The 25,472-nt window shown below is 43.4% G+C and overlaps 1 protein-coding gene across 1 annotated transcript in view; it reads left to right on the top strand.

Annotated features, from left to right (window-relative positions):
* Window positions 1–24,846, top strand: part of LOC145418458 (uncharacterized) — a 75,402-nt gene extending 50,556 nt beyond the window's left edge. Inside the window, exons 9-11 of the mRNA XM_080286875.1 lie at window positions 10,093–10,180; window positions 16,241–16,371; window positions 23,539–24,846. Of these exons, the coding sequence (XP_080143001.1) occupies window positions 10,093–10,180; window positions 16,241–16,371; window positions 23,539–23,561 (242 nt within the window). The 3' untranslated portion in view covers window positions 23,562–24,846. The remainder of the gene's footprint in view (window positions 1–10,092; window positions 10,181–16,240; window positions 16,372–23,538) is intronic.
* Window positions 24,847–25,472: the final 626 nt, after the last annotated feature.

The following is a 25,472-nucleotide window of genomic DNA, read 5'->3' as shown; positions in this document are numbered from 1 at the left end:
GGTCACTGGATAAAATCAATTTCAAAAATTTTCACCCAGTTGAGAGCAAATTTTGTGGAACGGTTGAGGGCAAGGCAAGAAAAAAGATTTTATTTTAGCTCCATCGAAGGTCAAGATCACAGGTTAAGTCAATGTCCAAGGTCATAAAACAAGGTCACACGATCAAGCCAAAAAAGCAGTTACTATCTTATTTAAACCAAACTTAGTGGAAGAGTTGAGTCAATCAAGACCCAAGGAATTCAATAATAATAATAATAATAATAATAATAATAATAATAATAATAAAAATATCTGTCAAAGCCCAAGGTCACAGGGCAAAGCCAAATTTCGACCCGTGTCTGTGTGTGATAAAAATACCTCAAAAAAGTTTATTCTATTTTAAACAAATTCTATAGAAAGGTTCAAGGTTACCGAAGGGCTGCCACTATTGTTTTTTATATCAGTAGGTCAGACGTCAAGGTCACATGGCAAGGTAAAATTATACGGTTTTTATCCGATTTTGAATAAACTTGCGGGCGTGTTCAGGGTAATGCAATTGCGATGAGTTTCAATTTTGAGCACAGTCACTCTTTGCTTCACGCACAGAGAAGAGTTAAATGGTAAAGTCATCAGGCAGAGTCACCTGAAACACCGCTGATTCAATATGGACGAAGCATAGGGAAACGGTTAAGGGTCAGCCAAAACAGAAGTAACACGATACTGAGAAGAAAAATTCGTAATTCAAGGTCACACACACACACACACACACACACACACACACACACACACACATTACGCCAGCGATGGCAATCTTTGGCTTGGGTATTGCATTCTCTGGTTGTTCCTTCGTTTTTAAAGCTATTGTTCTTGATTCCCAAACAACCACTGTAGTTAGGAAGGTGATATGGTGAAGCTAGAGTCTTCTACGGACCCTCAAAACAGACACTAACATTCGCATACACCACACCAGAACACCATATTTTGTAGTGTTCGTAATTACCAGAAAACCACCATAGATAGGGGGATTTTTTTTTTTTTTTTTTTTTTTTTTATGTGTCCGACTCTGGGCATAGGCTTCACAGCCTGCTATCAAGGCCCAGCAGTCCTCCTACATACAATACACCTCTACATGTCACCATTTCGGCGCTAACACCCACCGTCCATATTGAATACATGCTAGGGCTGTCTCATACAGGACTGGTGTATTGGTATTAGCGGGGGTATTTTTACGACATGTCGGCGGGTCTTCTGGTAGATCAGTAAAGCCTGATTTAATGAAATTCAAATCCTTAAACTGTTCCCTGCCCCAGCCGGGATTCGAACCTGGGTCCGTAAGGACTGCAGGCCACCTCTCTACCGATTGGTGAGGCTAGAGTCTTCTACTGATCCTCATCACATCCGAACACTAACTTCTCTCATACACTATATATCAGCACCATACCAGGACATTGTATTTGATAACCACTATAGTTAGGATGGTGATATGGTGAGGCTAGTGTCTTCTACGGACCCTCAACACAACCAACCACTAATATTACGGGTGCACCATTTATCAACACCATACCACATCACCACATTTGAACATAGTGTCGTAATTACCAGATAACCAGCATAGGTAGAATGGTGATATGGCTAGGATAGTCTTCTTTGTACCCTCAACACAAATTAATACATTCCGCATACACCATATACGAACACCATACTAGAACACCATTTTTGAAAATATTTTCCATAAATCCCAAATAACCAATAATGATGTTGATATGGCCTTGCACGCACACTCAACACAACCATATACTAAAATCTCACAAACACTATATTAACACCATACCAAAACACCATATACAATAATTAATGTCTTTAATTATCAGATAACCACTATAGATAGGGTGATGATATGGTGAAGTTAAAGTCCTTTGCTGATCCTAACATAAGTACACACTAATATGATGCATGCACAATATATGGTCACAATACAAGGTCACCATATTTTGAAAAAACATCCTTAATTCTTGGACAACCATAATCGGTAGGGTGGTGATATGCTGAGGCTAGAGTCTTCTATTGAACCTTAACACAACCAAGGACGAATATTATCCTTGCATCATAAATCAGCACCATACCAGGACACCACATACTGATAACATTGCCCTTAATTTATAGGCAAGCACCATAGGTAGGATGGTAATATGGTGAGGCTAGAGTCTAGTACTGACATCCAACACAATTTAATAACCGTATTCCGCATACACCATATATCAACACTATACCTGGACACCATCCTTTAGACAACCACTGTAGGTAAGATGGTGATGAGGTGAAGTAAGGGTCTTCTATTGACTTTTAGCACAATCAAGCACTAACATCTCGCTTACACTATATATCAGCACCATACCAGGTCACCTTACTTTAAACAGTGTCCTTAATTCCCAGATAAGCACTATATGTAGGTTGGTGGTATGGTGAGGCTAGAGTCTTCTACTGATCCTCAACACAATCAAACACTATCATCTCGGTGGCTCAATCGGTAGAGAGTTGGCCTGCAGTCCTAACGGACCCGGGTTCAAATCCCGCTGGGGCAGGGAACAGTTTAAGGATTTGAATTTCATAAATATCAGACTTTACTGATCTACCAGAAGACCCCCCGACATGTCGTAAAAATACCCCCGCTAATACCAATACACCAGTCCTGTATGAGACATCCCAAGCATGTATTCAGTATGGACGGTGGGTGTTAGCGCCGAAGAGGTGACATGTAGAGGTGTATGGTATGTAGGAGGACTACTGGGCCTTGAAAGCAGGCTGTGAAGCCTATGCCCAGAGTCGGTCACATATATATATATATATATATATATATATATATATATATATATATATATATATATCAACACCATACCAGGACACCATATTTTGAAAAGTCTCCTAAATTCCTGGACAACCACCATTGACAGGATGGTGATATGGTGAAGCTAGTGTCTTGTACTAACCATCCACAAGCTCAAATACTAACTTCCTGTATACACCATATATCAACACAATACATGAACACCATATATTGGAAGGAGTGTCCCAGTTCCTGAACAACCAGTGTGAGTTGGATGGTGGTATGATGAGGCTAAGGTCTTCTGCTGACCGACAACACATCCTAACATTCACATTCCGCATACACCATACATCAACACCATACCAGAACACAATATTTTGAGAAGAGTGTCCTTAATTCCTGAACAACCACTGTAAGCTGGATGATGATATGGTGAGGCGTGAGTCTTCAGTTTTCTGCTCAACCTCAAGAAAACCAAAGAGGAAGATCTAGCATACAACATATAGGGCCACCATACCAGAGCACTGTATTTTGAAAATAGTGTCTTTAATTCCCAGACAACCACCACATGTATGATGGGGCTATGGTGAGGCTAGAATGTCTCCCTGACCCTGAGTAAAACAGAATGCTTACATTTCGCGTACACCATATGTCAACACTATAACAGAACACCATATTTTGAACAGTGCCCTTAGTTACCAGATAACCACTGTAGGAATGGTTGCGATATGGTGTCGATATAGTCTACTTCTAAACCTCCATACAACCAAACAGTAGCATCCCACATGCACCATACATCAAGGCATTACCAAAACACCAGACCTGTATTTTGAAAATAGTGTCCATAATTCCTGGACAGCCACTATGGGTAGGATGGTGAGATGGTGAGGATAGAGTCTTCTGCTCATCCTCAGAAAAATCAGATACAAATATCCCGCATACACAATACCCCTACACCATACCAGAACACTATACTTTGAAAATAGTGTCCCAGAATTCCAGGTAACCACTGTAGGTGGTGTGATGATATGGTGATGCTAGTCTTCCACTGACCCTCAACGCAACCAAATACTAAAATCTAACATATACCTTATATCAGCACCATACCAGAACACCACATTTTGAAGATAGTGTTCTTATTTCTGAGACAACCACTATATTTATGGTGGCAGTATGGTGAGGTTAAAGTCTCCCCTTGGCCGTTAGTATGGCCAAATACTATCATCCTGCATCTTCCCTATATCAACACGATACCAGAACACCATACATTGGAAAGTGTTCTTAATTAACATGTAACCACTATAGGTATGGTGGTGATATGGTGAGGCTAGAGTCTTCTACTGACCCTCAACACAAACCAAAACCAACTCACCATATACACCATATATCATCACCATAAACAACACCATATTTTCAGAGCACTGTCCTTAATTCCCAGATAACCCTTATACGTACGCTGTTGATATGGTGAGGCTAGAGGCTTGAGCTGACCATCAACAGAATCATATACTAAAATTCCACGTACACCATATATTAGCAGCATACAAGAACACCATGTTTTGGAAATAGTGCCCTTAATACCGAAACAGTAACTATATTTATAATGGCTGTATGGTGGTATGGTGAGGCTAGAGTCTCCTTTTGACCCTCAACAAAACCAAATACTAACTTCCTGCATACACCATATCTCAGCTAGAGTTGGAGTGAATACAAGAGCTAATCGTTCCAATACGAATACACTTAAACAGTTTTTATCCAGTTTTGACAAATTTAGGAGAAGCGCTGAAGGTAAAACAAGAATGAAGTTACTGATTACGAGAACACTCAAAGGTCAAGATCACAGAGCAAGGCCACAGTTCTTACCGTGTGTGTAAATAACAAAATAACTCATTCAGTGCTTATCAAATTTTAGTCAAACTTGTAGAAGGGTTGAGGGTAAGCCAAGGAGCAAATACTGTATTTTGTTTTTGAGAACAAGAGGTCAAACATCAAGATCACAGGCCAAGGTCAACTTAAGCTATTTTAATTCAATTTAGCATCCGTATATCTATGTATCTATAACCCCCTGGGGGTAGTTTTTTTTTTTTTCAAGAATACTCCCCCAGTATCCTTGCTTGTCGTAAAAGGCGACTAAAAGGGTTGGCGGAGGGTTAGTGCCCCTCCCCGGAAAACAACTAACTAAAAAAACAAACAATAAGCCTCGGACAAGGACTGACCAAACGATGACGACCAAGGACCGGACAAAGGACATGGTTATCGGAACGTGGAATGTAAGGGGAGCGAATGATGAGGTGAAAGAGAGAGAGATTGTCCAGGTGCTTGAGGGTGCGAAAGTGGATGTATGTGGAATAACTGAAATAAAATGGGGAGGAAAAAGTGTGAGAGGATGGGAGTATGGATGGGGTATATGTGCAGGAGTAGGTGAGAATGAGAGGGCAAAGGAAGGAGTATGTATAGTTGTGAGTAAAAGATGGAAGAAGAGCATAAGACAGTATGGATCAGTTGGGTCAAGGATTGTGTGGGTAAAGTTGAAAATTGGAATACAAATGTGGGCGATTGTGTGTGTGTATGCACCAACGCAAGATCGTGCTAGCAGAGTGAGAGAAGACTTCTGGACAAATGTAGAAGTGTGCATGGAAAAGTTTGGAAGGAATGAGAGAGTGTTTTTGATCAGTGATATGAATGGTAAAGTTGGGAATGTGAAGGTGGATGGAATAGTTGGTGAGTGGTGTGTGCCTGCTGAGATAGATGAGAATGGGAGTGCGTTAGTGGACATTTGTGCTGGGAGGGGGTTGGTGATAGCCAATACCCTCTTCAGGCATAAAATGATCCACAGGTATACATGGCGAGTGATGAGAAGGTTGGGTGGTGAACTGAATGAAAGGAAGGTAATGATTGATTATGTGTGTGTGGATGAAAGGATGCGAAGATGTGTAATGGATGCAAGAGTTTATAGAGGTTGGGGGAGTGGACTTTCTGACCACTACTTGGTGGTGGCCAGAATTAGAATGCAAGTAAGATGGAGGAATAGAAGAAGGGAAAGACGAGAGGAAGGAGTAGTTGCAAGGAGAGTGGAAAGGTTACAAGAGGATGAGAAAAAGGCAGAGTATAAGAGAGAAGTGGAGGAACGATTGAGCAAATGTGAATTGGAGCAGATGGGAGACGTGGAAGGTGTGTGTAGGATATTTACAGAAGAAATATATGCAGCATGTGATGTGGTGTGTGGGGTGAAGAGAAAATGGAGGGGGGTGCAAGGAACAGCGTGGTGGACTGAAGAGGTGAGACAGGCTGTGGCACAAAAGAAGAAAGTATGCAATGAATGGATGAGAAATAGGGGCGTGGAGGAAGTTGAGAGGCGGAAGAGAGAGTTATATGTAGAGAGAAAGAGAGAGGTGAAAAGATTAGTAAGAGAGAGTAAGAAGAGAGTGGATGAGGAATTTGGAAGGAATTTGAGTGTAAAGTGGAGGGACTGTGAGAAAATGTTCTGGAAAGAGGTGAAAAGAGTAAGACAGGGTGGAAGTGAAGTTAGCAGGGGAGTGAAAGATAAAAATGGTAGATTACTAGTGGAGAAGGGAGAAAAAGTGAGCAGATGGAGAGAACACTTTAAGGAATTGTTGAACATAGAGGATGGAAGTAATGCAAGTATAAGTGGCTGGGGAATGGCTGGGAGAAGGAGGGAGGTGAGAAGACAGGAAGAAATCAGTAGGATAGAAGTTGTGGAAGCAATGAAGAAAGTTAAATCAGGGAAAGCCCCAGGAATTGATGGAGTGTGTGGTGAAATGCTGAAGCATGGGGGAGAGATAGTTGTAGAATGGATGTGGAAGATGTGCAGATTGGCCTGGGAGGAAGGCAGAGTCCCGGAGGATTGGAAGTCAGGTATAATTATTCCCTTGTACAAAGGAAAAGGGGAAAAAGAAGTGTGTGGTAATCACAGGGGCATTTGTCTTCTTAGTATAATAGGAAAAGTGTATGGTAGGATACTTATTGACAGAGTTAGAGAAAGAACAGAGAAATTAGTTGGAGAAGAACAGGGAGGCTTTAGGAAGGAAAGAGGTTGTGTAGATCAGATATTCATTCTTAGATCTTTAGTGGAAAAGTTTCTAGAGAAGGGAAAGAAGTTGTATGCGGCTTTCATGGATTTGGAGAAAGCATATGACAGGGTGGATAGACAAGGACTGTGGAAAGTGTTAAGAATATATGGAGTAGATGGGAAGTTGTTGAATGCTGTGAAGAGTATGTACGATGGTGCGAAGGCTGCAGTGCGTGTGGATGGTGAACTGAGTCAATTTTTCTCTTTGAAAGTTGGGTTGAAACAGGGATGTGTCATGTCTCCATGGCTGTTCAATCTGTACATGGATGGGGTAATAAAAGACGTACAAGGTAGGGTAGTGGATGTTGGAGTGGCCCTGGTGAGAGAGGATAGTGTTTTGAAACTCCCTGTACTGTTGTTTGCAGATGATACTGTGTTGTTGAGTGAAGACGACGGGGAGCTGCAAGGTTTGGTGGATGAATTTGGGAGAGTGTGTAAGAAACGGAATCTAAAGGTGAATGTAGGGAAGAGTAAAGTGATGGTCTTTGAGAGAGGTGAAGTCAGTGAATGTACAGCGAGGTTGGATGGTGAGGAATTGGAAAATGTGAGTACGTTTAAGTACTTGGGTAGTGTGATGAGTAAGGATGGAGGTTTGGAGGGTGAAGTGCTGGAAAGGGTACAGCAGGGAAGAAAGGTTGCTGGTTCTTTGAAAGCAGTGATAAGAAACAGGGAAGTGAGGATGGAAGTGAAAAAGTTACTACATGACAGTATTGTGATACCAACTTTAACGTACGGAAGTGAAGCTTGGATGTTGTTGGAAGGACACAAGTCAAGAGTGAGAGCAGTGGAAATGAGTTATTTAAAAGGAGCCTGTGGAGTCACATGGAGAGACAGGGTGACGAATGAGATTATAAAGGAGCGTTGTGGTGTGGATGTGGATGTGATAGGAAGCGTTATGAGGAACACACTGAGGTGGTTTGGCCATGTGGAGAGGATGGAGGGTGAAAGACTGACGAAGAGAGTGTATGTGAGTGAGGTGGAGGGGGGAAGAGGGAGGGGGAGGCCGAGGATGAGATGGAGGGATGGGGTGGAGAGGTATATGAGAGAGGGGGGTGTGAGTTGGGAGCAGGGCAGTGAAAAGGCGGGGGACAGGGCGACTTGGAGGCGATTTGTTTGTGGCCACCCCAAACGGGATTGAGGCGTCCGGCAATATCTATCTATCTATCTATCTATCTATCTATCTACTATATATATATATATATATATATATATATATATATATATATATATATATATATATAAATATATATATCCATCTATTGCCAGACGCCCTAATCCCGTAAGGGGTGGCCACAAACAAATCGCCTCCATGTCTCCCTGTCCCCTGCCATTTCATTGCCCTGCTCCCAGCTCACACACCCCCTCTCTCATATACCTCTCCACTCCATCCCTCCACCTCATCTTTGGCCTCTCCCTCCCTCTCCCCCCTCCACCTCACTCACATGCACTCTCCTCGTCATTCTCTCACTCTCCATCCCCTCCACATGGTCAAACTACCTCAGTGTGTTTCTCCTAACGCTTCCTATCACATCCACATCCACACCACATCGCTCCCTCATTTCTTCAATTGTCAGTCTGCCTCTCCATGTGTCTCCACATGCTCCTCTCAAATAACTCATTTCCACTGCATTCACTCTTGACTTCTGTCCCTATAACAAGGTCCAAGCTTCGCTTCCATACGTTAGAGTTGGTGTCACAATACTCTCATGTAGTAGCTTTTTCACTTCCATGCTCACTTCCCTGTTTCTTATCACTGTTTTCATAGAACCAGCAGCCTTTCTTCCCTGTTGTACCCTTTCAAGCACTTCATCCTCTAAACTTCCATCCTTACGTATATATATATATATATATATATATATATATATATGTGTGTGTGTGTGTGTGTGTGTGTGTGTGTGTGTGTGTGTGTGTGGTGTGGATGTATATTGTATACAGAATATCAGTCTTAGTTTTTGTTGAGGATCAGCAAAGACTCTAGCCTCACCATATCACACCAAATTGCCTGCAGTGGTTATCTTGGAATTAAGAAAATTAAAAACATTATTTTCAAGCACGAAGAAGCTCTCAAAGAATGCAATCCCTGCTCAAAACAGTTGCTCTGGCGGCTGAATATTAGACTTAGCCCAGTGACTTTGACCTATGGATAATTGCTTCAAAAATCAAATTAGGCTGCTTCAGTTTTGCCCGGTCCTTAATCTTCTAACTAAGGGTTATTAAAAAATAAAAACTAAGCTGACCTTGTCGTGTACCCTTGTCTTGAGACCTTGGCCTTTGTTCTTTCCTTGTGGCGTCTGATTATGCTCAGAATAATGATTTTTTTTTTTTTTTGTCTTGCCTTATTTTCAGTCCTTCAGTAAAGTTTTCCCTAGATCGGATAAAAATAGCTAAATTTGATCTTAGACTGTGATCTTGACGTTTGACCTCTTGTTCTCAAAAACAAAATATTTACTCCTTGGTTTACCCTCAACACTTCCACCAAGTCTGACTAAAATTTGTTCACGATTAAGTTATTTTGTTAACAAGTACACACACCTGTGCGAACTGTGGCCTTGCTCTGCGATCTCGACTTTTGACTAAGTGTTCCCATAATTAACAATTTCACTCTTGCTTTACCTTCAGCCTTTCCCCCAAATTTGGTCAGAATAGGATATTAAATACTGCTGATTTATTTATTTACTTTTTACCTGGCTCAGTGGGTTTCCTCAACTCTTCCTCCAAGTCTGGTTAATGTAGAATAACAACTGTTAATTTTGCTCAGAGAGAGAGAGAGAGAGAGAGAGAGAGAGAGAGAGAGAGAGAGAGAGAGAGAGAGAGAGAGAGAGAGAGAGAGAGAGAAAGGAGGGGGGGTTGCACATCTACGGTCTGATGTCTCTTACTTCACTGATGTTATGGACAGACGATTTTATTCGGCAGAAAATGATTTGTAACTTTGGTGGTGGTGGTGACAGTGGTAGTTGTGATGATGGTTGTGGTAGTAGCTGTGATGGTGGTAGCTATGACGATGATGGTTGTATGATTTGTTTAAACCATAACTGCCTTACTTTCATACATTAAATTTAAATACACAAAAGGACTTGCTCAAAGAAATTGCTTGGATATTACTGACGTGGAGCCTACCTTTGACCTGTGCAATAACCCGGGCCAAAGCTAGTCAGTCATACTTCCACGGTATTAATATTCTTTATAATTGTTCCTCCAGGTTACAGGGGCCCGGAGTGTCATCTCCAGCAGTGTGAATTCCCTCGTTATGAATTTGCTCACTCTAGAATGGGTGGAAACTTGAAAAGGTAATTTCAGAGTCCAATTAGTCTCTCTCTCTCTCTCTCTCTCTCTCTCTCTCTCTGTTTTTGCCTGTGTGTCTGACTGTCTGTCTTTCTGTCCTGTCTGTCTGTCTGTCTCTGTTTTTGTCTGTCTGTCTGTCTGTCTCTGTTTTTATCTGTCTGTCTGTCTCTGTTTTTGCCTTTCTGTCTGTCTGTCTGTCTTTCCGTCTTGTCTGTCTGTCTATGTCTTGTCTGTCTTTCTGTCTGTCTGTCTGTCTGTCTGTCTGTCTCTCTCTCTCTCTCTCCTAATTTGTCAACAGAATGAAGGTAAGCCTAATGTACATTGTCCCTCTTGTGATGTTATGCAAAATTGTCCAAAGACAGCTAGGCTTTAATAAACAAGATGTCATCGATGTGAAGGGTTTAAATACGATCATCCTTTAACAAAACAATCTGATAAATGTCCCACTATATGTAACTAATAATTTTTTTTTTTCTTTAATAAACTGACCAAATGTGCAGTGTAAATGCTGGACCCCTTCATCACGATTATAAGGAGACTGTGATCATTGACAGTTGAATCCTAGTGGTGCAACCGTCACAGGCCATCCTACTTATAAGAATATTATTTTAACCCGCCCCGTCCCGGCCACTTTTCGACCACTGGTACCCCCCAATCCCGGCCATTTTTCGACCCTTTTTTTTTTTGCTTAAACTTTCGCTTTTGGTCAGAAACAATGGCCGGTGGCAAAGAAAGTGGTCCCCGGGGTCCCTAATTAGCTTAACCAGGTATGCCTTGGTCCCACCTGGCCCCGTGTTCTCCCTAGGCGGTGTGAGCCTCAAACGTTTTCTATGGTATTATAAGTTTGGGAAACCAATGAAAGTAAGTAGAAATGAATTTATTACAAACATAAAAACATGTGATAAAAGAGTATATTGGATTTTATACAAAAATAGAGCAGAAATAAGCATTGTACCATCGTGAGAAACGAGCAAAATCGGCCAACTTGGTTCCCATGAATCTCTAACATTCTAAAATCATGATACATATAATTTTTTTTACTTACATAATACTTCTACAATAACATTATACCATTTTACATTTTACTGAACTGTTTTTACGTATTCACAGGCATTTTGATAACATTGAGCGTAATGTTAGCGCTTATTTACGTAGTGAGTGAACTCGCTGTGACTGTTGTTTCAACTCGTATTGTGCTTTTTCTACTTACATAATACTTTTCTAATATTATTATACACTTTTCAACTTTATAGAACTGTTTTGAGATTATTTCAGGCCTTACGTAAATATATAGCGTAATAATAGCGCATAATAACACACACGGTGAAGTCGCTATGACAACTAATTCAACTTACAACCTATTTTTGTACTTATATAATAATTCTACACTAACATTGCACATGTAAACACTTGATATAATTGATATCACATCATTTCTGAACGTACGATGGAACTTAGCGTCATATTTGCGCGTACTTACACAGGGAGTGTTATCGCGATATCATTTGTTTCATCTTACACTAGTAATCAACTTATAAAATACCTTACTACTAACATTACAACATCTTCCACTGTATATAATTCCTATCACATACTTACTGACCAGAATGTGGGTGTACTCGTGACATCAATTATGACAACTTACAGTAATGTTCAACTTATACGTTTTATTCATGCTAACATTACACCCGTTTTCACTTTATTTCCTTGCTATCACATATTTACTGACCAGATTTACACAGTGGGTGTAGTTTTGATAACAATTCTTTCCACTTACACTAATTCTCATCTTATACATTACTTTTCTGAAAAAATAACACCCGTTTCAACTTTATATTTGACTTAGCACCTACTGACTGGCCTTACCATTATCATGAGCGTCATTTCGCCTTCCCACACAGTTTCAGTAGTGTAGGAAATTATGATATTCCTTGAAACAAGGCTGAAGGCACAACGCAACATTGCACTCGACACACTCGTATCTTGTGTCTTTTCTCTGCGTGGATGGTCTGACTGTCGAGTGCCTACATACATGGCAGCGTCGCTGGGGTTTACGACGGTTCGGTTCGGAAGGGATTGCGCTGGGGTAGTGGCGGCCTGCAAGACGTAGGGGAGTCTGAGCAGCACGGGGGTCGCGGGTGCGGTGTGGGGGTCTGTCCTGGGCATGCTTGGCGATTATTTCACGTGCCAGCTCCCTCACAAACCCCTCAAAGGTCTCGGATACTCCGGTGGTCATTGCGTGCAGGTAGTGGGCGTTCAGGACCGTGATGTCGAGCAAGTGGAAAAAGAGTTTCTTGTACCACTTCATCGTGGTCCTGGCACAGTCAACACTTGAAATCATCGAGTCTGACTGATCAACTTGCCTCATGTTCAGATTATAGGCAAGTACAGACTCTGGTTTCCATACGTTGCGCCTCCTCTCGCTACGGTGATCCACGGAGTCTGTGCGGTGCATCAGGGGGCTGTGAACAGTTGATAGGAGGCAAACTTCCCTGTTGTGGTTCCACAGGGTTGCAAGGATGTTATTGGCCTGGAAGAAAACCACTTCGTTCTTGTCAAGTTTCCTCCCTATCTTGACCATATGGCGACGGTTTCTCTTGACTGTACCACAGACTCCTGTGTCGTGTTGGTGGAGGAACCTAGCGAGGAGAGGGCTAGTGTACCAGTTGTCCAGGTACAACACATGACCACGATGAAGGTACTCTTCTATCATTGTCTTCACCACGGCCCCAGAGAGTCCTATACTCCGATCTTCTATTATATCTGTCTGTGCGCCCGTGTACAAGACTATGTCTTGCACATAACCAGTCTTACAGTCACACATAACAAAGATCTTGAACCCGAAACGGTGTCTCTTGCTGGGTATGTACTGCCTAAAGGAAATATTTCCTCTCCACAACACAAGACTCTCGTCTATGACGAGGTCTCTGTAGGGATAAAATGAGGAGCGGAACATTTCCCGTAAATGATCAAATACCAGCTAATTCTCTTCATTTTATCGGTGTTATTTGCATTGGCTGGATCATCTGCATCAAAAAAGTGGAGGCGGCAAAGAAATAAACTGAAATCTGTTACGACCCATCACCTTTCCAAAGAAAGGTGTGAGGATGATTGGGTCCGTTGTCCAGTAGGCAGGAATTTGATTTTTCCTCACCACACCCATCAAGATTACCAGGGCAAAAAATAGGAACATCTCTGAAATAGTCACGGGATAGTCATACTGTTCTGCATGCTTGCTTGTGGTTCCTAAACGTTCACTTTCAAGGCGCTGGGATTGTGAAAAAATATTTGTTTGGTCTACTATGTGCCCAACAAACGCCTCACCAAAGAACAAGTTGAAAAAATCTAACCGTGACGGCCCAGCATTTACACCTGGAGCCGTGCAACCTGACCGCCACTCCTCAGTGAAAGGGTGAATGATGGGAGTAAAATTACTCCCATCCTCCCAGTTCCACGTGACACCACCGTCTCCAGCCACGTCACCATCGTCCCCTTCGTCAGGGTGGGGAGGTGAGGGTGGTGGAGGAGGTTGGGGAGGTGGAGAGCGGCGCCTCTCATCACTCGCACTTCTCTTCCCTCTCCCTTTTCCTTTACCCTTTCCCTTCCCTTTCTTTCCTTTCCCCACATCCTGGGGCTGTGGGGAGGAAGTTTGGGAATATTCAGGGGCGAAAGAAGTGCTGGGGAGTGACTCAACCTCCTCTCCCCTAGGCCTATGAGCACCACGTGCTCGTGCTGCCTCCCTCACACCACTGGCCCCTTCACCCCGCACTACCCCCACACCACTCTCACTTTCACCCCGCGCTGCCGCCACAACACTTTCCCTTTCTCCCAGCAATCCCACCACACCACTTGCCACTTCCCCAGACAAAGTACTTTGACCATACCTTAGGTGTCGTCTCGCCCCACCTTCTGATCCACGTGGTGATATTTTCTCCTTTCCCAACCACGCGGCGATATCACGTCCTAGGCCTCCGTCATCCTCATCGTCCTCATCCTCGTCCTGATCAGAATCGTGATGGAGAGATAGCTGTGCACGTGGTTGAGGAGCAGGCTGGCCTTCCCTTGCCTTACGGTATGTCACATACAGCGTTTTTCAGGGCGAAGGGACCTCCTCATCACTGCTACTTATTTCTTCCTCTGGCTGGACATAATCGCGATCCACCACATCATCATCGAGTGGAGAATCACTGTCTCCAGTGAAGGCTTCCAGGACGGATGCTATTTCCTCGTCTGAGAGACCTTTCCGCGCCATGTCTGACCTGGGTCACTGCTGGCAGGTGAGTGACAGAGACAAGGGCGAGCGCGGGTCACGCGGGGTCTAGGATGCTGCCCGCCTGGCGGCAGGTAGGGGAGGCTTGGGTACCCGGGCGAAACGAAAATCTCCCGCGAATTTTGAAAATTGTGGAAATTATGAACCTTGCAATTGCAGGACGTTGAAGTACGTCCCCGGGATTAGCTGTGACAAAACGTGAGGACATGGAAGTACGTCCCCGGGACGGTGCGGGTTAACAGTTTCATAGTCGTTCGACCAGAGTGTGGAGTTGTAGCATTGTCCGAGACTGTACGATGCTGCTGAAATCCAGTGAAATCCTTAAAGGCAGTGAAATTCATATATTTTACGGCCAATCCACAAAAAGAAATTGAAAACGCCATGCACCTTAGTTTTTTTTTTTTTTTTTTTCTGCTCAAATCTAAAACAGAGAAAGAAGGTAAAGCTTTTTGTTTCTTTCCATTCAAAACAGAATTCACTTTTGCTAGACTAAAACACTAAATTAACCCTGTCATAGTAAGGACGATTTCACTTGTTATTGTTGCTTATCCCCGGTCCACCTGATCGAACAGGCCCATCGACGCAGTTAAGCAACTACCCCTATGGATTCGTCCCGTACGTTCCTCACACCGCTAATGTTGTGTCTGTGTCTTAGTGTGGCGTGTGCTGTGCAGTGCTGTATTATGATTATATATATTGTATTGTGTGGACCTAATCTACAAGCTGGGCAATTGTCGTCTGTGATACCACCCAATCCAAATCTAAGCCGGTGGCTGAGGAGTTCATGCTCTATAAGGAAATCTCCGATGGGTGGTTGTCATGAGGTGGGGCTTGTTGTATGGTGTTGTGGTCGAGATGTTGCATTACCCTGCGCGTGAAATGATTGTGTAGGTCGTTCTTCAGTGCTAGTGTTGAGATGTCTGGAGATAAGATGTTTTTGTAGAGGGTTGGCAATATTTGTGTGGTGAGTGTATTATGTGCCTATGTGTGTTGTGTCTCTGTCATGTAATGACAGGGGTGTTGTGTATTGGCACAGGCTGCTGCATAGAACTGTGTGCCCTTCATATCAAGGCAGTCTCTGACAGGGAGGACTTTAGTTTCAGAATGTAAGAGAGCTGTGGGAGAGGTTTTGGTTCAGCCATTGGTGATGTGGTAGACGTTGTCCTGTATCTGTACGGTTTGCAAGGGGTTACAGTGAGAATTAGATTGGATAGGAGTCATGCCAGGGAGGTAGGACATGACTGATCTTTTGTATTGTTTGTAGAGCAAGGCGAGTGTTTCTTTTTGTTTTCCAAAGTCTGGTCCTGTAGTTGCTCTGAGCACACTGAGTCTGGGGGTGTACCGTCGCCTCTTGATGTCTTTTACAAGGTCTTTGAAGGTGAATCTGGTGTCATATGTCACTCCTCGCGTCATAGTTGAGGAGGTATGTGGCACATGTGCACTGTTAAGTGTGATGTGAGGAGAGCACCTGTGTTCATGTTTACTTCAGGTGATGAGTGTGATGGTAATTTTGGCTGGGGAGATGTCAACCTATTGTCCTTGATCCAAGTCTGCAATGCGTTGAAGTAGTCGTGTTGCAGTGTGTAGACTGTGTCTCCAATGTGGTGTGTGGTTGTCATGGTGATGTCATCTGTATACAGGGACTATTGCCAATGCAGATGTAAAACCGGACGAAAGGAATAAATATACAGTAGGAGATTATTAGGTTTGTTGCACTGATGGTTGTAATGTTGGGGTCTGGCCTATTTAGTTGATCTTGTGTGTAGCCACAAACTAAGCAACGTTATATTTACAGACTGAAGATACAGTGTCACGCTGGTTACCACACTGCGATTGGACGCACTTGGCAACCCATCCTGTGCTTTAACCAGACTTGGATCGTGCCTGGTTATGGGCCACTCGAGAGGAATGACGTCAAGTGTTACCGTGAGTATATCCCAGGTGTTATTATTGCTGCATATTTGGCATTTTACCTTGTTATTCTTTACACTGCACTACAATCAATTTTACTCCTAGTTGCCTTAGGGATTACTCCTATCGGACAACGGATAATGATAAATTTGATATTCATTAGATAAGTATTATTTGATCACTGAAGAAACGCTCATCAGTGTGTCATTGTGGATATATATCTGTCTCTTTGTCTATCTATCTGTCAGTCCATCTATTTGTCTATCTGTCTATTTGTCTATCAGTCTATCTGTCTCTGTCTATTTTTCTATCTGTCCATCCATCTATCTACTTATCTATCTATCGATGTATCCGTTTGTCTTTCTATCTATCTATCTACCTATCTATATGGAGAATTAGGTCAGTATTATTGTTATTAGTAACCTAGATTAAGTGAAATTTGGGTGTTACTTTTTTCATTTCGTTACAATTTATCAGAAGTTACACTGAATTTTGAAAGCGGTCCCCAGCGTTTAAACATAACTAAACACCCGTTTTCTTAAGTAGTGAATTTTCTGTAAAGCTTATCCACTGGGTTGCCTGCTTTCTCCTTAATAATGTTTTCTTTTAGCTAATTAAGTGTGAGAGGCTTGCTTTAAAATCCCTTTCCCTTGAGGTGGTCCTACATCCAGAACAAAAATCTGTAGTTTAATCAAGATAATAAAGGAAAGTGGTAATATATCGAGTATGGTAGGACTCCTGGACCACATCAGTTGAGCACCTGATCAGCTCTCAGCGCAGCACTTTTGGAGAGCAGCAATTCCTTTCAGGCATGTCTTTTAAGTTTTAATATCAGGGAGTTTCTTAAATGAAGCATATGACTGATTTAGACTGAGGTTTGTAAGAAAGAAGTTTCACTTGTTTATTAATTAGTGATATACTGGAGTTATCTGGTGACTTCAGAGTACTGTATCACTCTGTATTATATCGATGTTTCCAACTCTAGGTTCAGACTGGACGGTTGATTCCCTGTGGCCCTACAGTTCTCCCAGGTATCACTTGCTTTCACATATCATCGCTTCAGCACAAACACTCACTGCCACGTAAAGTTCATGTGGCCTGTGTTAGTGGCTTAGCAGCCCAACAGGTGGTGCTCACTTCAGTCCCCCGTCTGCCACGTAGGCAAGAGTGACGCCATGAGCCGGAGGGGCTAGGAGAGAAAGCTGAGCTCAGAGTCAGAGGCAGAGCATGAGGAACCAGGGAAGCGGGCAGTGATGTTTGACGGCCTGCTGTGAGCTATTGTGAGCTTGCTATTGTGTACCACTACCAGCTATCTAGGCATTATCGCTGAGAATTTGTTGGATCTGCGACTGATTCCCGAGTATGACAACACAGGAAAGCAGTCAGTGACTGAGTGGCTGCTGATGTTCGAACTAGTGTGCAAGCTTCGAGGTGCGACGACTTGGCAGTGACCATCATTCCTCTCTGCCTCACTGGAGGTGCCTTTGCTGTTTATCTCCAGATAGGTGAGGCAGACAGAAAGAAGACTGTGATGGTGAAGGAGGCACTCGAGGCTACCACGTGGCTGATGAACAGTTCATCACGAGGAAGCTGCACACCAGAGAACTTCCAGATGTGCTTTTGGCTAAGTTGCACCCACTGGTGTCGCTGTTCGGCCAGATGCCTGACAAGGACCTCGCTAGTGAGTTTGTGGCTGGGCTGCCAGAGTTTACTCACCAGCTGCTGAGGGTGGGGACATGCATGGAAGGTCTATCTGGGGCAAATCCTGATGAGGGCTGAGGCGGTCATCAAGGACGATTGCCTTCCTGATGTGATGGACACCTGTCATGGTGCCAAGGGTTTTGGTGTCGAGCTTTCAAGTGGATGCCTCGAGTCAGAGTCAGTAGTGCTGTGTGTGCAGTGTGCTGAACCACTTTGACAAGGACTGCTTGGCCCATCGACAAGGCCCCACCATCAGCAGGGAGGGCCGGCAAAATGTAAGGCATAACCCACAGCGGGGTGTACGGTGCTATCGTTGTGGTAATCCTTGTCATAGTGCATCTGTATGTTCGGGAAATGAGCGTGAAGAGATGGTATCAGCGCCAGTTGTTGAACTGTGGGTGGTTGGGGCCCGGCTTCATGTGCTGGTGGACACAGGGTGTTCTTGATGCGTTGCCCATGTCACCTGTTACAGAAAGTGGAAGGAGGAGGACGTCGGAATTCTAACTGAGTGGTAAGGAGCAATGATACAAGGGCACAGGTGTGGTGTGCCTCCAGCTTAACAACGGTGTGTCAGCCACCATCAGTGTGCTTGTGGTCACCAAGAAACCTCAGGTTCACTTTCGTATTAGGCATGAACGGCGTCGTGGCCTTAGGAGGGGTCATGGTTAGTTTACAACAGGAGGTATGGTTTGGGGTGGAAACCGAATTACCATTCTGCGCAGTGGCTGACACAATGGTCAACATCAATGAGCAGGACTTCACATCATAAAATCCTGCCACTAACTTTTGGATGGCAGCATGGAAGTAATCAAAGGGCCTGGAGCCAGGTGCTCTACAGAACCATATGGAAGCGTATGCTATGCCTCAAGAGTTGTGAAGTCTGAATCAAGAGGAGCTGGAATGATGGACTGGGGATGGCTTGCTGCTGTCGCATGACAAAAGCAAACATTGACCAGCAAAAGGATTGATGCTTCTGATAGCAGTAGCTCAACCTAACAAAAAGAAGGTTCAGCCCATGATGGACTTCAGGGAGTTGAATGTTCACATAGACACGTTAACAGCTGACCCTGTTGTGTGTGCTGACAGACTGTGAGAGTGGTGCAGGATGGGTGAAAACGTGTCTGTGATCGATCTGAAGAAGGCTTATTTGATGATTCGTGTCCATGAATCACTCTGGCTGTATCAGACTGTGGTAATTAGAGGACACTAATAATGCCTGACCTGTCTTGGTTTTGTTTAAACATCATACCCTTAACAATGAAGGAGGTTTTGAACTTGGTGTTGTCACAAGATCCAGAAGTGAAGCTGGGAACTTCATTCTACATTGGTGACATCCTGGTGAATGAATATGTTGTTGCGGCCAGCCATGTACAAGAACATCTTGGGTGCTATGGTCTAAGAAGTAAGGCTCATAAGAGTGTTGCTGACAGGACATGAATATTTGGTCCAAGAGTCTAGGAGGAGCAGGGAAGGCTCCTCTGGGCTTGTGACAACACATGTGGTGATGTGCCAAGCCAATTGACCTTTCGGTCAGTGTTGGCTTTCTGTGGCAAACTTGTGGGTCACATCCCAATATGCAGCTGGTTGTGGGCGGCTGTGGCCTTTGTCAAGAGGAGGGCCCATCATCACGGCGTGCTGAGATGAGGTCATCACTGGTGAAGAGCTGCGAGAGTTTCTGAATGAAATGGTGGATAAGGTTAAGCGGAATGACCCTGTACTAGGAAAGTGGGATGTAGAAGGCGACCAGGCCAAGGTCTGGGTGGATGCTACTTCTCTGGCCATTGGTGTTGCAGTCGAGGTCGGTGGAGTTTTGTCGAGGATGCTAGCTGGCTATGCACAAACATCAGTATGGTGGAAGTCGTTGCAGTCATTAAAGGACTCAACCTCACCCTAGCATGGCAGATGGAGAAGGTAGAGTTGTTGACAGGCTCGTTGACAGTCTGTCATTGGATTTCTGATGTCCTTATGTGTAAGACTACAGTGACAACTAAGGCAGCCAGTGAGATATTTATCCGTAAACGAGTCATTATGGTGGTGTCCCTGGTGAAAGAGTGCAGCCTGCAGCTCAGCATCAGTCTGTTGTCATGAGCATGCAACAATGTGGACAGATGCCTTGACACGCGAGTCACAGCATTGGTTGAAACACCTGCATCTCACCCCACAGCAGTGGCACCCGTGTGCACGGCCACTTCCGACTCAAGCATTAGGGAGCTGGTGACGAGTATGCACTACTCCATTGGTCATCTTTGGGTGAGGTGGATGCTGTACTTTGTGAAGTGGACCAACCCGACCGTGACAAGATGGCAAGTACAGTCGGTTGTGGCAAACTGTCAAGTGTGCCAATCTGTCGACCCAGCACCGGTGAAGTGGTCGAGAGAGCTCCTAGAAGTGGAGGGGATCTGGCAGAGGATTGGGATGGACATCACCCACTGCAAAGGTCGACCATACCTTACTCTCATTGACTGTGGACAGTCACAGTTTGCTGTCTGGCATTGTCCGTGGCTGCAGTCTAGTAAGAATGTCATTAAGCAACTGGAAGATGTTTTCTGTGAATGTGGGTCCCAAAGGAGCAGCTGACAGACAACGATGGTGTCTTTTGTGGTATGCAGTTCACTCAGTCACCAAGTGGTGGAGCATGCACATTTGTTTCCAATGTAAGCATGTGCCATCAAGGAATGGCATTATTGAGAGGTCATCATACTGTGGGGGTGACTGATGTGAGGAAGGGCTGTTCTGTGACAGAAGCAATGTAATTGTGCAGTTTGATGCAAAGGGATGACCATACATCTTCATCTACCCCAGCTAACATGGTGTAGAGCTATCATGTCCGAGTTCAAGGAGTGGATCCTGGTGTGAAGGATGGGGCTGGTCCAGGCAGCTCTTGCCATGCCGGGGATGGAGTTTGGGTGAGGCCTTCTGGTGTTTGATGTGATGGCCAGTGCAGGAAAGGCGTTGTCACAGGAATCGTGTCCGGACAAGCCATCGATGTTGGAGGTGTGCCACAACACATTCAGTATCTCCAGCATCGTGCTCCATCCTCAAGCTCTCACGTCAATGATTCTGTGGATGACAACGAAGATGGGGAGCTGGTCATTAAATTTCCAGTGCAAGATGTTGCTCCAGAAACTGAATCAGACTCCAACAGCAGTGATCACGGGCCTAACTACCCAGGACTGAGATACTCATCGAGAGTCAGGAGACCTCGGACGTGCACAAGTTGTGATTAGGTTATCAGGGAGGAGTGTGGTGTGTGTTAATGGCACTGCAGCCCACCAGGTGGTGCTCACTTTAGTCTCCTGTCTGCTATATAGGCAAGCAACGTCATGAGCCAGAGGGGCTAGGAGAGAACACTGAGCTAGGGACAGAGCATGAGGAACCCCAGAAGCTGGCAGTGGTGTGTGATGGCCTGCTCTGAGCTATTGTGATCTTGGTACTGTGTACCACTACATTTCATGCCAGGGGTGTCTCATTTATAAATGGTATGACAGTATTCACAGGGGTGTACTTATGTCGGAGAGTCGTGTAGGAGTGCATGATTGTTTTGACCCTCTGAATAAGTTCACATTCCATTTTATTTATTTATTTTATTTTATTTATTAAATTTCCCACATCCCTGTGGAATGGTTTCTTATTTTTATCATTATTATTATTATTACATATTTTTAAATTGCGATATTTCAAGGGCCTTGAGCCTTCAAACCTGGCCAACTTAGTCGGACAGTGGTCTGTTTCTTTTGGCCAAATATGGTAGCAATCCATCAAGTGGGTCTCCAGATATTATCTAGAACACAGAGAAGTGAGTCAGCCCCGTTATTTAAAGAACGGCTTAAGCTAGGGAACTGAAATTTTACAACAAAATAGCCTTATGGCGGACGCAGGTCGGAAAGGAGTGTGGTTTCAAATGGTTGCTTATGCTTTGAGATCGCCTGGGGTAAAAAAAAATTGGGACTTTTCCTAATTTTTCTTGAAGGATTAAGGTTAGAGCCATTAAACTTGGTGGACTTATAAACTGTGATGACCTAAGGTGACACACAAGGTCAGTGACTTTGACCTCAAAGTCCCTTTATTGTTCGGCTTCTAGTACTGTGGGCAATGGCTGTGGGATGTTTTTCTTTATCAAAATTGTCCTTGGACAGTTTTACTGTGCCCTACTTTTATTTATTTTTAAAAGCTTCAGGCGATTTTATTTACCTTTCTGGAAATCTTTTGTTGTTGTGCGTGTGTCAGGGAAAGCTATATTCAACGCCACCACCCCTATTTTGGACAAGCCTCCTCTAAATTTAAACTGAATATACAGTAGGTTCGCACAGTGCGCATCACAGTGAGCGATTCGCATTGTGTGCGAGTGACCAAAAATCATAACCAAAAATCCTTGAATGCGCGAGTTTACCGCACAGAACGCGAGGCAGAGGCAAGGAGTGGCTCAAAAATGCCATTTTCTATTAGTGCGTGACCACCCCTCACACAGTGTGTCATGTGTCGTCATGTTAATGCGTGATGGAAGGCAGGACTGAGCTGTGTATGTCAAACATTAGCAAGATCCTTGCTGCCGTGGATAAGCTCAAGGAAGAGGTGAAGGAACAGGAAGTGAGCAACCTAAGAATGGAGGAACTTCTGTTTGGTATCGACAAACTCTTCCGTTTCTACACAGACAGGCAGAGGGAAGAAATAAACAGAAGACAGACGCTCATAACAAGCTACATACAGCGGGCTCAAGTTGGTGAAATTGCGGAACCAGCGATATCGTCTGCTCCAGTTCCTGTTGAGGATGAAGAGGATGCAATGTCAGAAATGTCAGCATTGGACTTTGAAGGGTTTATGGCCGAAGTGAGTGACTTTGATGCTCCTGGGGAAGGTGCTCAAGAGGAGTCTGTGGAGGGAAGTGTTGGTGCGGTGGGAGGTGCGGTGGGGAGTGCGGCGCTGTAAGTGTTGCCGTGCCTCAGAACCCCTGTTATTTAAGGTCATCAGGCCTGTTGTCTACTGTTGTTAAGGTGACTACCCATATTTTTGTTATGGTAACTATAGCTTTAGTACAATGTCTGAAAAATATGACCTTTATTATGTCTCTAAGGGCCAAAAAATGTCCAGGTATAAGGGGCCCTTATGTAATTATTCCCATAAGATTATGTATTCCCAGTACGCGAATTCCCAATGCGCGAGGTCGTGGACCACCCAATCTCTCGCGCACTGTGCAAGCCTACTGTAATTTTATGCATATTTGCGTATTCGTTAGATCAAAATGATTACTGTTGCTACTGCTACTACTACTACTACTTCTGCTACCACTACTACTACTACTACTACTACTACTGCTGCTGCTGCTGCTGCTACTACTCCTACTACTACTACTAACAAATGCACAAACATACTGTGCTTGTAATTATTTGCTTTCATCAGTATTACTACATATACTGAATCCTATAGGGCAACAAAGAATTAATGCATCGTACAGTCTATATATTATTTTCTTATTCTTTTCAGCTGATGATGTGGTCACTGCCTAGAAGAATAAAACATCGGCCTCTGCTTCTTACACCGGGCTCTGATTCACAGATATATTTATGTCCAGATCCGTGTCGTAACTACTGAATATTTTCCAAGGACGAACAAGAGAAGGAGATTGCAGAGTCCTCCCATGTATGTTGTTTCTCCTGCAATAAACAAATCTTGGTTACTACAGGTAAATGATCATAGATTACAATATTTGTTTTATTTTGGTGAAGGAAGTGTGTGTAGATACCCATGTCTAGGGCTATCAAATTCAAAACCACAAATACTGCCAAACTTGCTGGGCAAAAAAAAAAAAAAAAAAAAAAAAAAAATGATTATCGCCAAATGCAAAAATCTCCAGAAAATCGATAGAAATAACTGATAATCCTCCGAACATCGTCATTTCTATGTACAGATCTTTAGAATATAGCTAGACTTCTTGCTGATAAGCGGTAATAATTGCCGCTAGATGAAGATTAATATCTCCAGATCTAGCAAAAAAAATGGTAATTGGCAACACCTATATCTCTAATGCTTCCTGTAAATAGAAAAGTAAGTTACGACAGGGAATTGCTTGTAAATATGTTCAAGAAGCCCACCCCAAAATTGTTATTTCTACAAAGACACCTGGATTGCGACCCACTCAAAGATTTTCAATGTGTTTCAAAATGTAATTACCGGAGGAATCTCCATGGCTGAGAGAGAGAGAGAGAGAGAGAGAGAGAGAGAAAATGACCTGGACACAGTGGTTGTGTTCATAAATGATCTTAACCAGTTTACAGGATGAACACTCATCCAGAACAGTTAATTGTTATCATTGGTCCCTTGTGTGTGTGTGTGTGTGTGTGTGTGTGTGTGTGTGTGTGTGTGTGTGTGTGTGTGTGCTCACTACACTATTCACTAACCTAATTGTGAAGTGTATGGCAGGTGTATGAGTGAAGATACACACATATGCAAGCAGTCTTAAAACTGCTTAAGCTTAAGTTTATAAATATGGGCTAAATTGTTGTCCTTGTGTACGGGTATGTTTTATAATGAATTTCTTCTGCTTAGCTTCCAGGTCCTTTGAACAGCACTTGGGTTAGAAGCAATTGCCTTCCCTAAAACATAATTAATGCTAAATGTAAGATGAACAGTGGCTAGGATGTTGGTGATACTATGATATAAAATGTGTACTGCAGTGATCACATCTTTTCTGCTTCTTCTTATGATAAACAGTATGGACAAAGATAAAACTAACAACTATTAACATGCAAATTTGTGCTCATTAGCTTCATATTAAAAAAAGAAATAAAACAGTCTGCATCACTGTGTTTTTGTACCCATCCACCATAATTAATACTTAAGACTTTCTCCACGAGGTCGTTTTTCTAAATTTTCCTCATTTACTCACAGGCGATTGGATTTACCGTACAACAGACTTCTTGAACTAAAGGAGTCAACCATAGCCTTCATGGAATTTTTAACCATTAACTAATATTTTAACCCCTCCGTGCACGATGACGCATTTGCCATCATATGGGTGTGGCTGCGACTATACTCGTTGACGCTTTTGGCATAATTAAAGCATAGAAACTTTCATCAGAGGAAAAGTTTTTGGTTGATTGGAGTAATTTTTGGAGACGTCATAGCTTCCCTGCTCCTCATCAAAAGTAATGAGTTGGCAACTACAGGTCCCAATGCCAGCAAGAGAGTGGACAGGTTATCCAGTACCAAATGAGCTGTAAGTGGGGAAGGTACTGTGTGGTTCTGTCCCTTTAAATTTCCACTCTTGCACCCGTCCCGGCCGTGCAACATATTTCATTATGCCAGTAGTGCTTGTGTATAGTGTTTGGGCACTGTTATGATTAAATTTGGTGTTTGCAATAGGAAATTTGGTGTTTGTGAAGCAATCCTCATCTTTATCAGCCGTTGGCCCAACAAAG

The sequence above is a fragment of the Coenobita brevimanus genome, chromosome 114, assembly GCF_032717465.1.
Source record: "Coenobita brevimanus isolate Jiangsu-jjx chromosome 114, ASM3271746v2, whole genome shotgun sequence".
Lineage (NCBI taxonomy): Eukaryota > Metazoa > Arthropoda > Malacostraca > Decapoda > Coenobitidae > Coenobita > Coenobita brevimanus.
This window is presented reverse-complemented; position numbering and strand designations above follow the sequence as displayed.